General features: G+C 36.0%; 1 protein-coding gene and 1 long non-coding RNA gene across 2 annotated transcripts; one reads left to right on the forward strand and one right to left on the reverse strand.

The window, feature by feature from the left end:
* Positions 1 to 912: 912 nt before the first annotated feature.
* LOC122196929 (uncharacterized) lies at positions 913 to 2,021 on the forward strand. Its single transcript, XR_006189523.1, has 2 exons — positions 913 to 1,139; positions 1,594 to 2,021. It is a non-coding gene; the product is annotated as an uncharacterized LOC122196929 (long non-coding RNA).
* Positions 2,022 to 2,342: 321 nt separating this feature from the next.
* Positions 2,343 to 3,795, reverse strand: LOC111911814 (F-box protein AUF2). The gene is made up of 2 exons (XM_023907560.3): positions 2,714 to 3,795; positions 2,343 to 2,598 (listed from the first exon to the last, which is right to left on the reverse strand). Exon 1 carries the CDS (start codon positions 3,739 to 3,741, stop codon positions 2,902 to 2,904), a length of 840 nt encoding a protein of 279 aa, XP_023763328.1. The 5' UTR covers positions 3,742 to 3,795; the 3' UTR covers positions 2,343 to 2,598; positions 2,714 to 2,901.
* Positions 3,796 to 15,218: the final 11,423 nt, after the last annotated feature.

Genomic DNA, 15,218 nt, shown 5'->3' on the forward strand with positions numbered 1-15,218 from the left:
AGAAATTCATGACATTTTTACTACCTAAATAAACAGTTTATCAAAGTTTTTAACTTTATTTTTTCCATGTTAGACATCCACGAGTAATCTATACCAGAAGGGTTTCCCCCGTGTTGTGGGGTTGGAAAGTGTTGTTTTTGTGTGAAATTCTAGTACATTGTCTGAATTACATTGCTATCCTCTACGATTCTCTCATTCACGAATGCATAATAGTCAAATATGTTGTAGTATGCTATAAAAAACAAATGTACATTGCTATTTTTTTTTTTTGCATAATAGTCAAATATGTTGTAGTATGCTATAAAAAACAAATGTACATTGCTATTTTTTTTAACTGCATTACTATAATTGAAAGACCTTTTCAAAGTATATTGTTTTAACAGTTTTGATTCGAGAAAATTTTGAAAGCTTATCCTTTGACGTGAAAAGCATCCACAATTGGTTTCCATGCCTCCATTTGTTCCTTTCTTAGCGAACTTAGGAAAAAATGTGGGAAATAGCAACATACTCTTTATTCTTTCCCCATAACATTATTATCAATTTGATGACTCAAAAAACTCAAAAAGCATTAGAATATGTCCTTTATAAATGGAAAGTTCGGTGACTTGTCTATTAAGTGGTGTCGGAACTTGTAGTTTATAATTACTTATAATTTTCTATATAGATCAACATATTTGGACTTGAATTAAAATAAATAAATCATAAACATAATTTATACCAAAAAGCCTTTTGGCCAAATGATAGGTTCATTTTTTAACAACTCGATGAATATAGAATAAAAATCAAGCAAGTCGTTAGAGTGAAAACTGAAGAATTAAAAATGAATATTCAAAATAATAAAAAGTTGTAAACATTGTTTACACTTTACAATGAAGTAACACTTATAGAATGTTCAATCCAATGCTCCTCACATATTGAATGTATATCAAAGTTTGTTTACTTTCTTCCATTTGCATGCCTTTAATAATTCAACAATATCCACTACTTCTCTTCCTGTAGTCTTTATCTTATCCTCAGCCCTTATCCACTCCACATCTTCACAATCCTATAAATGCGACACTTGGCATTCAGGTTTCAGTAAAATTCACAATATTCAGTAAATTAGTAGTCATAATATACCTTCGAGAATGTAATTGAAGGTGAGTTTGCACTTGTTCTAGCATTTGGTATCATTCTTAATCTCATTAATCTTTCCCCTAATGTTGGACATGTTTTTCACAAATTGATCTAACTTATAACAAAACAAAAGTAAGAAAATATATTGAAAAAGAATAGATGTGTGCAAATTGATATCATGTCATTCATATAGGTGATTAAGGAATCTTGAATTTAAACTTCAATAGAAGACTACAAATCCAAATTCCATCCGTATTTGAACTTAAACTTCAATAGAAGACTTCAACTCTAATGTGGTCTTAAGATGGAATTTGGATTTGTCGTCTTTGAGGACGGACGAATCAACCTCTTTCCCTTTTCAAAACTTAACATTTCCAAGATGGAGAATTGAAGAACTATGAAAATTGCATCCTAGAGTAGGTGAGCATGTTATAGTAGTTATGTCACTTGTATAATCAAGAAATCAAATTATTATAGGAAGTAACGAATGAAGAAGTCGCCGATCAATCCACATGCAATGAAAATGGAGAATAGAGATAGAAAGATAAAGTTTGATAGAGCAAGAAGTGGAAGAGGCGGTGGAAGATTTATGGAAACGCCACGTAACCCCATGTAAGCCGGTAGAAAATGGAAGGAGGCAACACGCGTGCAACTCCAAATTCAAGGGTCATCGACTAATCGACTAAACAGTTCCAAAAGTGATGAATAAATAAAAACAAAAAATCTATGGAAAATTAGAGAAAAGTAAGGAACAAACGGAACGCTGTTAAATATTGGGGCAAAAAGACAAAAAAGAAAACTTTAATATCTTAAGGACTAAAACTGTCAAAAGAAGCAAAGAAATATGGCAAAAGGATGAAACAGTCAAAGAAGCTAGGAATGATGAACATATTCTTGTTTACTTATTAGGAATGTTCTTCAAGTGTTACATAAAGGGGTTCGCTGTGTGTGTGTGTTTTTTTTTTTCATTTCTTGAAGTTTAAATGGCAACTATGCAAGAAATGATAGATTAAGGTTATATATTGCAATAAACTCTAAAAAGTTATTAGATAACACGACAACAATTTCACATGATGGTCTTTTATCCGTAACAATCACCTGATGAAGTAAAAATACCGAATGGATGAACGATGTTTGTGTCCTCTATGAGAATGTTTTTATTTTAAATAATTTATCTAAACGAAAGTAAATGGACTATGAACCACCTAATAATAAGAATCACAAAATAAGAACAGATGAACAAGCTTCACTATATATAGATTTACAAAATATAGATGTTATGTAGTAGTGATTTGTTTCACTTGCATACCAAAACATGTTACTACTTTTCTAGGGATAATTCTGCTTCAAAAGTAACTCCATCTCAATACTTGTTTTAAAGATTCCATCATATCTATCTTTTTCTATCAATTAATATCTACCAGTCTACACCTAATATGTTCCCTTCCCTTGTTAGTTGTTACTTGAACTTGCATCAGTACCCTGAAAATACATGCCATACATAAACATAACATGAGTTATAAAGCTTATACACATGACATGACTTAAACAATGTTAACTTGATTATTTCCCATGGTTGCAAAAGAGAAGAGCTTACTTGTTATGAGGTTCAGAGTATGGACCTGATTCATACAGAATGCACAATGGTAAGCATCATACCCTTATGCTTCTCCAAAATCTCCTTCACAGCTTCAGTGTATAATGCAGCCTCTTCTTTGTCTTCAAAACTACCATCTTCACTGTTCATAAGAAAATCATTTCCAACTTGGAGATTATTCATCCCCATTACCATAACAATACCCCCTTCATCACGTACCCTGAAACAGGCAACTTCAAAACGGGAATGTAACACTCACTCACTCTAGCAAGAACGTCTACACGAGCTAACTCAGTTTCCAACTCACTTTTCGAAGCTGAATGTAACCATTCCTTCACCTCAATGAGTTTTTCCCCACTCAGAGAAAGCCTCTCTCTTCTCCCTGAACCGATAATAGAGACATCCTCCAGCTTTGGGAAACCATTAGCGCAGTCCAACAACATCATATGCCAAAGATTCGCCTCCCTCAGACACTGAAACGAAATATGACGTTTTTGCTTAATCGAATCAATTGTTAACTCGATATCTTCTTCGTCATCCCCATTTCCATAAAGATAGAATCCATCCTTATCACAAACTGAATTCGGAGACAGAAATATAAACGATTCGACTCTGCTACCAAACTTAACCTTCCACTTGACGAAAAAACGATTACCAATAGCTATGCGATGGGAAGGCGGAAGTTCGATACATAACAACTTCACTCCTTTAAACTTTCTCAAAAAGTTACTGGCAGATACAAAGGACTCACCGTAATACGAATAAAGTTTAGGCAGAGGCGGGGCAACATCAGCGACTGTGTTCTTATCGGGAATGGAAGGATTTACGAGAGGAGCAGTGAAGGAAATGGTAATGGCATCGACTTGAAGTACAATCGAGGAGAAACGTCTGGAAACCAGATAGGAAAAGCATAGGGTTTTCAAATCGATTAGTTTGTTTAATATTTGGAGGATAATTTCATCTGGTAAACGACTGATTGAAGACGAATCATCTGCATCCCCTTCTCGGGATTTCTTGAGGTTCCTCATTTTACAGAGAGAAAATAGAAGGTGTGCTCATCGGACATTCTAACCCTAATCATCCTCGGGTTAACTTTCTATATTCACCGTAACCAGGTGTGATTCCACGCGTTAACTGAAAAAAATATATATTAAAATTTAAATATTAAGAATTTTTAAAATAAAATTTCAAAATAAATAGACATAATCTTCTTCTACCTTAATAAATGAAAACCAATTTTGCCAAATGTTATTTTTATATTCAATTTGACACATGTCATTTTTTTTAAAGTTTTTGTATTAATTTTTTTCCATTTGTTATTTTCTTGTATTTTTTATTTTCTTAAATTCAAAATCCACTGGTGAGATTTATATATGTAAGATAGATTATTTAATTAAATTTCAATTTAAATGCTCTACAACCTTTCAAATCTTTTATATTATATATTAAATTACTTACTTTATTTATTATATCATTTGTATTTATTTAAAACAATTGCTTTAAAGAATATATAATACTTAGACAAAATTTCACAATTGGTCCCTATGGTTTACAGAATATCGTACTTTGAGGACTTCCTAGCAAAAAGTCATGCGACTGGTCCCTGTGGTTTGTAAAATTACATGAAAGGTCCTCCTGCCGTTAAATCTAACTTTTCTGTCGTTAGATTTTTAGGAAAAATACTATTTTGCCCTTGTACCAATATTGCAATACATTACAAACCTCAAGGACCATTCGTGTAATTTTCTAAATATGAATATATATATATATATATATATATATATATATATATATATATATATATATATATATATATATATATAAATTTCGCAATTTTGTATATATATAAATTATAAATATAAATTATAAATATAAATTATATATATATATATATATATATATATATATATATATATATAATTTCAACAATTTGATAACTTTTTTTTTATCTCTTTGACATTTTGTTTTCTATTTTTATTTTATAGTTTTAGTAATTTATGGCTTTTGTTATATTTTTATTTATTTTCAATCAAGTAAATAAACTTGAATTCGATAAACCATGTTAAAATTATTTTTTTTAAATATTTTTCTTATTTGTGAGTTGAAGCGTTAATATTTTTTATTTTACTTTATTTTATTTTAATTTTATGCCGTTACTGTTAATGTTTTTTACTGCTCAATAGTTAATATCGTTAGCAACTTTATGTTTGCATTTATCATTATCATTATTTGACCTTTTATTTTATATTTTTGTTATAATTTTAATTATTTATTATTCTTCTATTGTTTTTATTTATTTTGATTCAAGTAATGAAAAATATAAACATAAAAATAAAAAACCCAAATTTTGCACCAAATTCTAATATACTCTAATATATTAATATATTTTATATTTTCATGTTTTTTTTGGTTTTTTTGTATTTTTTTTAAAAAAAAATTGTATTATTTTTAAAAAAAAAATTCATATTATTTTTTAATTATTTCTTTTTTTTTTGTTGTTTCGTTTTATTTTTGATCAACTTGATAACTTTTTTTTACCTTTTCCAAAAAGTGTAAAATATATTAATATAGTAGAGTGTATTACAATTTTGTTGTTTGAGTTTTTTTTGTTTTTTTTTATTTATTTTTATTTTGGTTATTTATGGGTTTTGTAATTTTTTTTTATTTTCATCGCATAAATAAAATAGTTATATTTACAAATATAAATAAAGAAAATAAACATAACTTTTTTATTTACACAAATCAAAATAAAAAAAAAGTTACAAGAACTATAAATAACAAAAATTAATAAGAAAAATGCGACAAAAAACCAAAAAGTATGAAATGTGTAAAATATATCAATATATTAGAGTATTTTACAACTTTGGTGTTTGAGCTTTTGTTTTTTTTTTTCTATTTTTCATTACTTGAATCAAAATAAAAAAAAACAATAGAAGAATAATGAATAACTAAATATATATATATATATATATATATATATATCAAAAAAACAACAAAAAGCGAAATAATGATAATGATAAATGCAAACATAAAGTTGCTAACGATATTAACTATCGAACATCAAAGTAAAAAAAAAATAAACCGTAACAACATAAAATTTAAAAAAAAAAAAAAAAAAACCCTTAGCGTTTCATTTCATAATTTAGAAAAAAAAAGATTTGATATGGTTTATCGAATTTAAGTTTATAATTTTAGTTATGTATGGTTTTTTAATGTTTTTATTTATTTTGATTCAAGTAAATAAACAAAATGTCAAAGAGATAAAAAAAATTATCAATTTGTTGAAATTATATATATATATATATATATATATATATATATATATATATATATATATATATATATATATATATATATATATATATATATATATATATATATAAAATTTCATATTTAGAAAATTACATTAATGGTCCTTGAGGTTTGTAGTGTATTGCAATATTGGTACAAGGGCAAGATAGTCTTTTCCCTAAAAAAATATAACGGTAGAAAAGTTAGATTTAACGGCAGGAGGACCTTTCATGTAATTTTACAAACCACAGGGACCAGTCGCGTGACTTTTTGCTAGGAAGTCCTCAAAGTGCGATATTTTGTAAACCATAGGGACCAATTGTGAAATTTTGTCTAATACTTATAATTTTATATTAAACTTTTCTATTTTATAAACCCTCGCCGCCCACTGCCACTTCCTTCGACCGCCCACTGGCCTCGCATCTCACCACTGAACCCATTGGAAACGAAGGCCATTTATCTTCCCTTCCTCTTCTGCATCGACGACCACTGCCATCTTCCTTCGACGCCCAGTCCCATTCTCTTCCCTTCCTATTCTGCGGTCGAAGGAAGCCACCGACGATGCTCCCTTTGCAGGTGGCTTTTGTCCGGCCGAAGGAGGGTGTTGCTGCCGGATGGAGCTGCTCGATCTTGAGGATGAGAGACTTTGGCTCAATCTTGAGGATGAGACTTTGGCGGCTTGATAAGAAATTTAGGATTTTAGGTTTTTTTTTTTTTTTTTTTTTTTAATTTATATGTTGTTTTAGGGTTTTAAAAGTATTGGGTTGGGTTTAAAAAATTGGGCTTTTTTAAAAACGAAAATTGTTTTTTTTCTTAAAAAAATAATTCTTTTTATATAAAATTTATTTTAATAAATCTTTTTAGTATTAAAATTTTATAAAATATTTATTTTTATTTACTTTTTATTTTTATATTTTTTCAATATTTTAATTATTTATCTGATGTGGTTTTTTTTTAGTGATGTTTAAGTTTTTAGGAATCAACTTGTCGGCTAGAGATAAAGATTTTTCTACAAAAACTTCGGCATTTTCCACCAATCAAGTTATATAATTATATCAATTATGATGCTTTCAGATACAACATATATACTAACTCACTTGAAATTTGATTGCAGAAGTTCAAGTCTCGTGAGGAATTATTGGAGTGGACACAAAACACCGCACGTTCTTTAGGATATGTCATTGTTACTAGAAGATCAAAGGCATATGGGAACGGCTTTGTGCATACAGTCATACTTATATGTGATCGTGGTAGAGAGTATAAACCTAAAGAGTATACAAGTAGAGCATTTGGAAGCAAAAAGACTAATTGTCAATTTCAATTGGAAGGAAAGTATTCAAAAGAACATGATAAATGGACGCTAAGGGTAATATGTGATGAACATAATCATCCACCGACACAACATATGGAGGGTCATCCATTTGCAAGACGGTTATATGTCGATAAGACTCGTTTGGTGGCTAATTTAACAAGAAAGAACATGGCTCCACGTGACATCCTATCAGCATTGAAGGTTCAAAACGAAAACAATGTGTCGACAATTAAAACAATATACAATGCACAACAAAAGATTCGGATGCACGAGCAAGCAGGAAGAACTCCAATGCAGGTTCTTATGTCCCTTTTACACACCAATGATTATGTCTATGTGTCACACCCCCGAACCAGACGGCGGAAACGTCCGAGGGCTATTGTGACTCAATTGAATACCATCACAATGAATATACATGAAACATAACATCATACATTACCAAGCATCGAAATGTTACAACTGGTAGCGTTTACATTCAGTACATTGATCCATAATATTACATGCCCAAAAGTAAATTGTTCAATACTATTTAAAACAACAGCAAGACGTTACTGAGTACATTTTTCCTTTTCGATTTACCTGTTACCTGAGAATACAAGTATTTTGAAAAACGTCAACATATGAAATGTTGGTGAGTTCATTGGTAATGTTTGAAATATAGTGGTTTGTATTGTTTTGAAAATCACCAGAAAATCTGATATTTTCTGAAAAGAGCATAGTATAAAAAGTGTGAAGATCCGTAAGTATGCTTGTTTGTTTCTATAAATGTAAAAGTACAATTTGTAAAACTCGGTATGTAACTTGTAGGTGTATTAATTGAAAACCCTAGGAAAACCCGATGTTTTCCTAATACTTTGCATCAAATGATTTATATCTTGTTATTTTGTTACGACGGGTGTATTCGTTGAGTCCCGGTGACGTTGGATTAATTATGGATTGTGAATTGTTATAAACACACATTAATGAAAATGACTAGTTTACAACTATACAAACGATACCTTAGGCGTCGCTCGCACTATTCACTTAATCCAATCACCCGGACTTCTCATAGCCCCACAACCGAGGAGGAAAAGAGGGTGCGAAGCCCCGATATTTTCCGTAAGTCGTTCAAGGCTATCGTGAATGCGAAGGGCCCTTAGCCCGACTCGCACTTGGTGAATTCTCGACTTTACTAGCAGCACCAGAGGGCCCTTGGGGTCCAACAGCACAAAGCCTGTAAAAGTCCTTTTACACGAGATTAGGTCATATAAGACCCAACTACATGTAAGCGAGTCTCCTTCGGGCCTAAAGATCATGTCATTGGGCTAGCTAGGCCCAACAAACACGATTTGAAACTTTCGGGCCCAAAGACGGTGTATCGACGTCTGGTGTATTCCCACGTGTGTATTGACTTCCCGAAATTTCCACGTGTGTATTGAAGTATTGTCGTGTTAGTAATTTCGGATTCATTATTGATTCGAGACCGAATCAATTCGTTTGATAACGATTTTTGGTGTTGAAGGTGTATTATATTTCGCCGATAGTCAAGGTGCTAGTATTTCATCATGTCGGATTTATTGTTTAAAACATTAGAATTTTTCATTTTTGCAGCCCCTCCCTTTTGGATAAATTTACACTTTTGACCCTTTGTATAAAAGAATTTCTATTTTAGTCCTTAAACCATTTTTCTTGACACTTTAGTATCAAAACTTGTGGAAAAGGTATTTTTCAGCTCAAAGTTATTTGAAAAACAGTTTTAGTCCCTCAAATGAAATTTTTCTCGGCTGAAACCCTTATTTTCGCAATTTTTACACTTTTGGCCCAAAGTAGAAATTTTTTGCATCTTTGGTCCCTTTTAAATATGAAAAGCATTTTTAACCCTTGAAATGGACTTGGAGCACTAGTAGTCCCCTGTTTTACAGAAAAATACAGTTTCAGCCCCTCTAATTTGAAAATCTCGCAAATTGGGCTTTATTGGGCCGAAAAATTCATTTTTTGCCCATTATGCTTAAAAATTTCACATTTAATCCTTCAAAGAGAATATTTCCAGTAAAATACATTGTTGAAACTGTTTTGACTCATTTCATCCATCAGAATTTGTATTTTGTCATTTTGGGCCCTTTAACCTTATATTTTTAACATTTTGAGTCCAAAAATGGGATTTTTAGCCCAAGGAGTTCATATTAACCAACTTGGTTATTTTTCTAGAAATGATTTGTGTGTAATAATATGTTTAATACTTGTTTCATACATCCTAATGCAAATCTCGATTTTTAGGACTTTTTGACTAGTTTCAACACCATAATCACATAAGAACATGTAAATAAACATAGAAATCATACAAAGCATACATATACTCATAGATCTACACATTTGCTTGTATTCCACCCCCCCCCCCACAAAACTTATAAAAACCGAAAAATAGGGGGTATGAAGCTCACCTTTGGGTGTGGTTTCGGTTTTGGAGAAGAGATGGAAGAAAATGAGATGATTTTCGGCCCTAGCAACACCTTGATGATGATCTCGAACTTGAGGGGATTCTAAGAGTATGATTACCACAAATGTTTAAGAGAAGGGATCTAATCATGAGAAAGAGTTATAAAATCCTTGGATATGTATAACTTACCAAGAAGTGATGATATTTTCTTGAAATCCTCTTAATGCACAAGCAAAATTTCGAGATTTTGGAGTGGGAAGGAGGAGAATATTTGAGGGAGTTTGGAAGAGTTTTGATGTTGTGTGTGTGTGTGGTTTGGCTCTCGGCCGATCATAAGAAGAGAGAGAGGGAAAAAGAAGTTGCATGGGAACATGAGATGCCCTAGATGTATGTGATGTATTAAACCTTGATATCCTTTGAGCAATAATGATGTGTCAAGGTTTAATTCTAATTAATCTCTCTTTTTTTGTGTTGGGCCGAGAAATAGAGGGGAGAGATGGAGACTTGGGCCTTTGGTGCTTAAATCCAAATCATGGGTCCATATTGATTGTTTTTCGACCCATTGGACTCCTAGGGTGCCTCATGGCCCAATTTGGTTGATTATATTTGTTATGGTCCAATAAAGGTATTTTGTTTAATTCTAGGCCCATTATGGCCCAAAATATTGAAATAAATGAAAGTGGGTCCAATTAGAGCCCATTTAAAGGTTCTAAGCCCATGATAGTCAAATTGGAAGCTTATTGGTCCATTGAGTCCAATAAGGAAGTCCTAGTCCAAAATGGACCTAAACAAGAACTTCTAGGGTTTCCAATTGCTTGTTGACTATTTGTAGTACTTGTATGGTGTATTGGATTGAAATTTTGTTTTCATAGAGTAAGCATCATACATGCTCTTAAGTTTTTGATTCTACATTTTACTTGAGTGTAGTGATTACAAGACACAAAATTTCTAGTTGTGACGTCATCCCCCCATTAGAGGGAATTTCGTCCCGAAATTCTGTTTGAAAGCTAGATTTGAGAATGCTAGAATAGGTGAGGGTACTTTTGCTTCATTTGGTCTTCGCGTTCCCACGTGAATTCTGGCCCACGCTTCGCGTTCCACCATACTTTCACGATCGGGATGCGACTTTGCTTAGTACGCTTCACCTCCCTGTCCATGATTTCAACCGGTTCTTCAACGAACAGGAGATTCTCGTTGATTTCGATCTCGTCAAGGGGAATGACGAGTGTTTCATCCGATAGACACTTCTTTAGATTAGAGACATGGAACACGGGGTGTACACTGTTTAGCTCTGCGGGTAGCTGCAGTTTATACGCCACTGGACCTATTCGGGCGACGATCTCGAAAGGTCCAATGTATCGTGGGTTCAGTTTTCCCCGTTTTCCGAAACGAATAACTCCTTTCCAGGGTGAGACTTTCAACAGTACTCGATCCCCGACCTGAAATTCTAAGGGCTTTTGCCGTTTATTGGCGTAGCTCTTTTGTCGGTCGCGCGATGCTTGTAATCGAGCTCTGATTTGAACAATCTTTTCCGTGGTTTCACGAATGATCTCCGGTCCCGTTAGCGCCTTGTCCGACGTATGTGCTTTTGCTAGTTGGGTATCACCCACCTCAGCCCAACATAACGGTGATCTACACTTACGCCCGTATAGTGCTTCGAAAGGAGCGACCTTGATGCTCGAATGGTAACTGTTGTTATATGAGAATTTGACTAAGGGTAAGTGGGTATCCCAAGACTTCCCAAAGTCTATCACACATGCGCGGAGCATGTCTTCGAGCGTTTGAATGGTTCGTTCACTTTGACCATCCGTTTGTGGATGATAAGTGGTTCTCATGTCGAGATGAGTTCCCAGTGCCTTCTGGAGTGATTGCCAAAAACGTGAAGTGAACCTACTGTCCCTATCCGAGATAATAGACACTGGTACTCCGTGGAGTCTCACGATTTCTCGAATGTATAAACGTGTCAATCTCTCCATCTTGTAGGATTCCTTTATTGGCAGGAAATGGGCAGATTTCGTCAGTCGGTCGACTATTACCCATATGGTGTCTAGTCCATCCGGCGTTTTAGGTAGTTTGGTCACGAAATCCATAGAAATTCCTTCCCATTTCCACTCAGGGATTACCGGTTGCTGCAATAATCCTGAGGGCTTCTGGTACTCCACCTTTACCTTGGCACACGTAAGGCACTTACTAACATAGGTGGCGATTTCCGCCTTCATGTTAGGCCACCAATAGTGTTGTTTAATATCCAAATACATCTTGTCTGAGCCGGGATGAATGGAGTATCGCGTCTTGTGGGCTTCCTTCATAACTGCCTCCCTAAATCCTCCGAGTTTAGGGACCCAAATACGGTTCATGAAATAGTATACTCCATTCTCCTTTGCCTCTAAGTTCTTCTCCATTCCGCGCAATGCTTCGCTTGCTCTATTTTCTGTCTTCATGGCCTCTGACTGGGCTACTGCAATTTGGGTGGCTAGGTGAGATTGAATGGTTATTGAGAGAGTTTTCGTACGATGATTAGAGTACTCCTTCCGACTTAATGCGTCAGCTACCACGTTGGCCTTGCCTGGGTGGTACTTGATCTCACACTCGTAATCGTTTAGTAATTCAACCCATCTCTGTTGCCTCATGTTCAACTTTTTCTGGTTCAAGATGTGTTGGAGACTCTTGTGGTCCGTGAAGATGGTGCACTTCGTACCGTAAAGGTAATGCCTCCAAATTTTTAGGGCAAAGACCACGGCTCCCAACTCTAGGTCATGGGTCGTATAATTTACTTCATACGTCTTTAATTGGCGGGATGCATAAGCTATCACCCTTCCACGCTGCATGAGAACGCAACCTAAGCCTTGATTTGATGCGTCACAGTAGACCACGAAATCTTCCATTCCCTCCGGTAGTGATAGTACCGGGGCACTACAGAGAGCTTGTTTCAGGGTTCGGAATGCGACTTCTTATTTGTCCGTCCATTTGAATGGTACGCCCTTTTGTGTAAGCGAGGTAAGTGGCTTGGCGATCTTAGAGAAGTTTTGAATGAATCTCCTATAGTATCCTGCTAGACCCAAGAATTGACGGATTTCCGTGGGTGTTGTCGGGATTGCCCATCCTTCAACAACTTTGACCTTAGAGGGATCCACATGAATTCCATCTTGGCTAACTACATGACCTAGGAAGTTCACACTCCGGAGCCAGAACTCACACTTGGAGAGTTTTGCGTATAGCTTTTCCGATCGCAAAGTTTCTAGGATTTGTCGGAGATGTTGGCCATGCTCTTCTTCACTTCGGGAATAGACGAGAATGTCATCAATGAAGACGATGACAAAGTTGTCGAGGAATGGTCGACATATTCGGTTCATCAGATCCATAAATGCGGCAGGGGCATTTGTTAGACCGAAGGGCATTACGACAAATTCATAATGTCCGTAACGAGTTCGGAAAGCTGTTTTTGGAATATCCTCTTCCCAGACTTTGAGTTGGTGGTATCCGGACCGTAGATCTATCTTAGAAAAATAACTAGCTCCTTGGAGCTGGTCAAATAGATCATCGATTCGTGGGAGTGGGTGGCGATTTTTAACAGTGAGTTTATTTAACTCTCTGTAATCGATGCACATTCTAAAAGATCCGTCCTTCTTTTTGAAAAAGAGGACTGGAGCTCCCCATGGCGAGTAACTAGGGCGGATGAATCCCTTGTCCAAGAGTTCACTGAGTTGGCTGGACAATTCCTGCATTTCAGCAGGAGCTAGCCGATAGGGTGATTTAGCGAGAGGAGTTGCTCCTAGAACGAGGTCAATTCGGAACTCCACTTGTCTCTCTGGGGGTACTCCTGGAAGATCTTCAGGAAACACGTTTGGGAACTCACATGCTATGGGAATGTCTTGAACGTTAACCTCTTCCTTGATTTTATCCACTATGTGAGCCAGGAACGCCAAATTGTTCTTTCGTAGATGTTTTCGTGCCTGGATGCACGAGATGAGGCGAAGGTTCATGTTAGGTTCGTCTCCGTAAATTACTAGGGTTTCGTGATTGGGAAGGCGAAGGCGAACGGCCTTCTCGTGACACATAATTTCAGCATGGTGGGGGCTTAACTATTCCATGCCAATAATCACAGCGAAACTCCTAATTGACACAGGAATTAAGTCTATTCGAAAGACGTGTTGATTTAGGGTTAGGGTACATCCGATGTAGATTTCCCCGGTGGATTCGGTTTTCCCATTGGCCATTTCCACCGTAAAGGTTTCATTTAGCTTATGGGGCTATTGTTTTAATAAATGCTTAAACTTATTGATTACGAAACTTCGCTCCGCTCCGGTGTCAAATAGGATGCATGCATAAGTGTGGTTTAGGGGAAACGTACCGGTAACAACAGCGGGGTCCTGAATCGCCTCTCCCTGACCCATGGTTAGCATCCTTCCTGTTCCTCCGTTTCCGGGATTGTTGTTGTTAGGGAAGTCTCGGCGGAAATGCCCAGTCCTCCCACACCCATAGCAGGTGTGGCTAGGCCCTGCATTTCTGACGCCGGTGGTGATGTTGTTGTTGTTGCGATTGTTGTTGTTGTTGTTTCCTTGTTGTTGGTTCTGGGGAGGGTAAGTCCTGCAGTACCTCGCCGTGTGTCCCCTTCGATTACAACTGGTGCACTGCAACTCCTTGCATTCTCCATTGTGATGGAAACCGCACTTGTTGCACTTGGGAAGATTACCGGAATAAGGTCTGGGAGCATTTGAAGCAGCTGAGGCTGGAGCATGTGGTGTGGCTGGAACCGGTGCGGTGACAGCATTAACTGCCACTGTCTGCTGCTTTTTAGAGGTCTCGGGGCCCTGACGCCCCTTCCTCTTGTTGTTCTTCCCTTTCTTGCCATCACCTTCCTTCTTGCCTTCAGTCTCCGCTGGCTTCTCACCCTTTTTGTTGTTATGGTCATACAGCTTCTTCGCTAATCTTTTTGCACTGTCAAAGGTTTCGGGGTTTGTAGCTATCACGTTTCCTTGGATTGGTGATGTTAGTCCCCAGATGAATCGCTCAATCTTCTTTCCTTCCGAGGTGATCATACCCGGGCATAACAGAGATAGTTCACTAAATCTCGATATGTAGGCATCGATATTCGCATTCTGCACAGTGAGGTCCCACAGGTCTTGCTCCATTTTCTGAATCTCACCTCGTGGGCAGTATTCAGCCATCAACATTTCTTTCATCTCCGACCACGGCATGGAGTTGGCTACAGGGAGTGTCATGGCTTCCACATGTCCGTTCCACCAAGTGAGCGCTTGATCGACAAAAGTGCAGGCTGCGAACTTCACTTTCATCTCCTCAGGACAATCGTATATCTCGAATACCGATTCCACCTTCTCGATCCATCGCTTCAGAGTGATCACTCCTCCAGTGCCGTTAAAAGTTCGGGGTTTGGCATTTGTGAAGTCCTTGTAGGTACATGTTTTGGTGGGTCCTTGATTCATCCTGTTGTTCGAACTCCCGACCCCTTGCCCGTTGCCTCCTCC

Source organism: Lactuca sativa, chromosome 3 (genome assembly GCF_002870075.4).
Source record: "Lactuca sativa cultivar Salinas chromosome 3, Lsat_Salinas_v11, whole genome shotgun sequence".
In the NCBI taxonomy this organism is placed as follows: domain Eukaryota; kingdom Viridiplantae; phylum Streptophyta; class Magnoliopsida; order Asterales; family Asteraceae; genus Lactuca; species Lactuca sativa.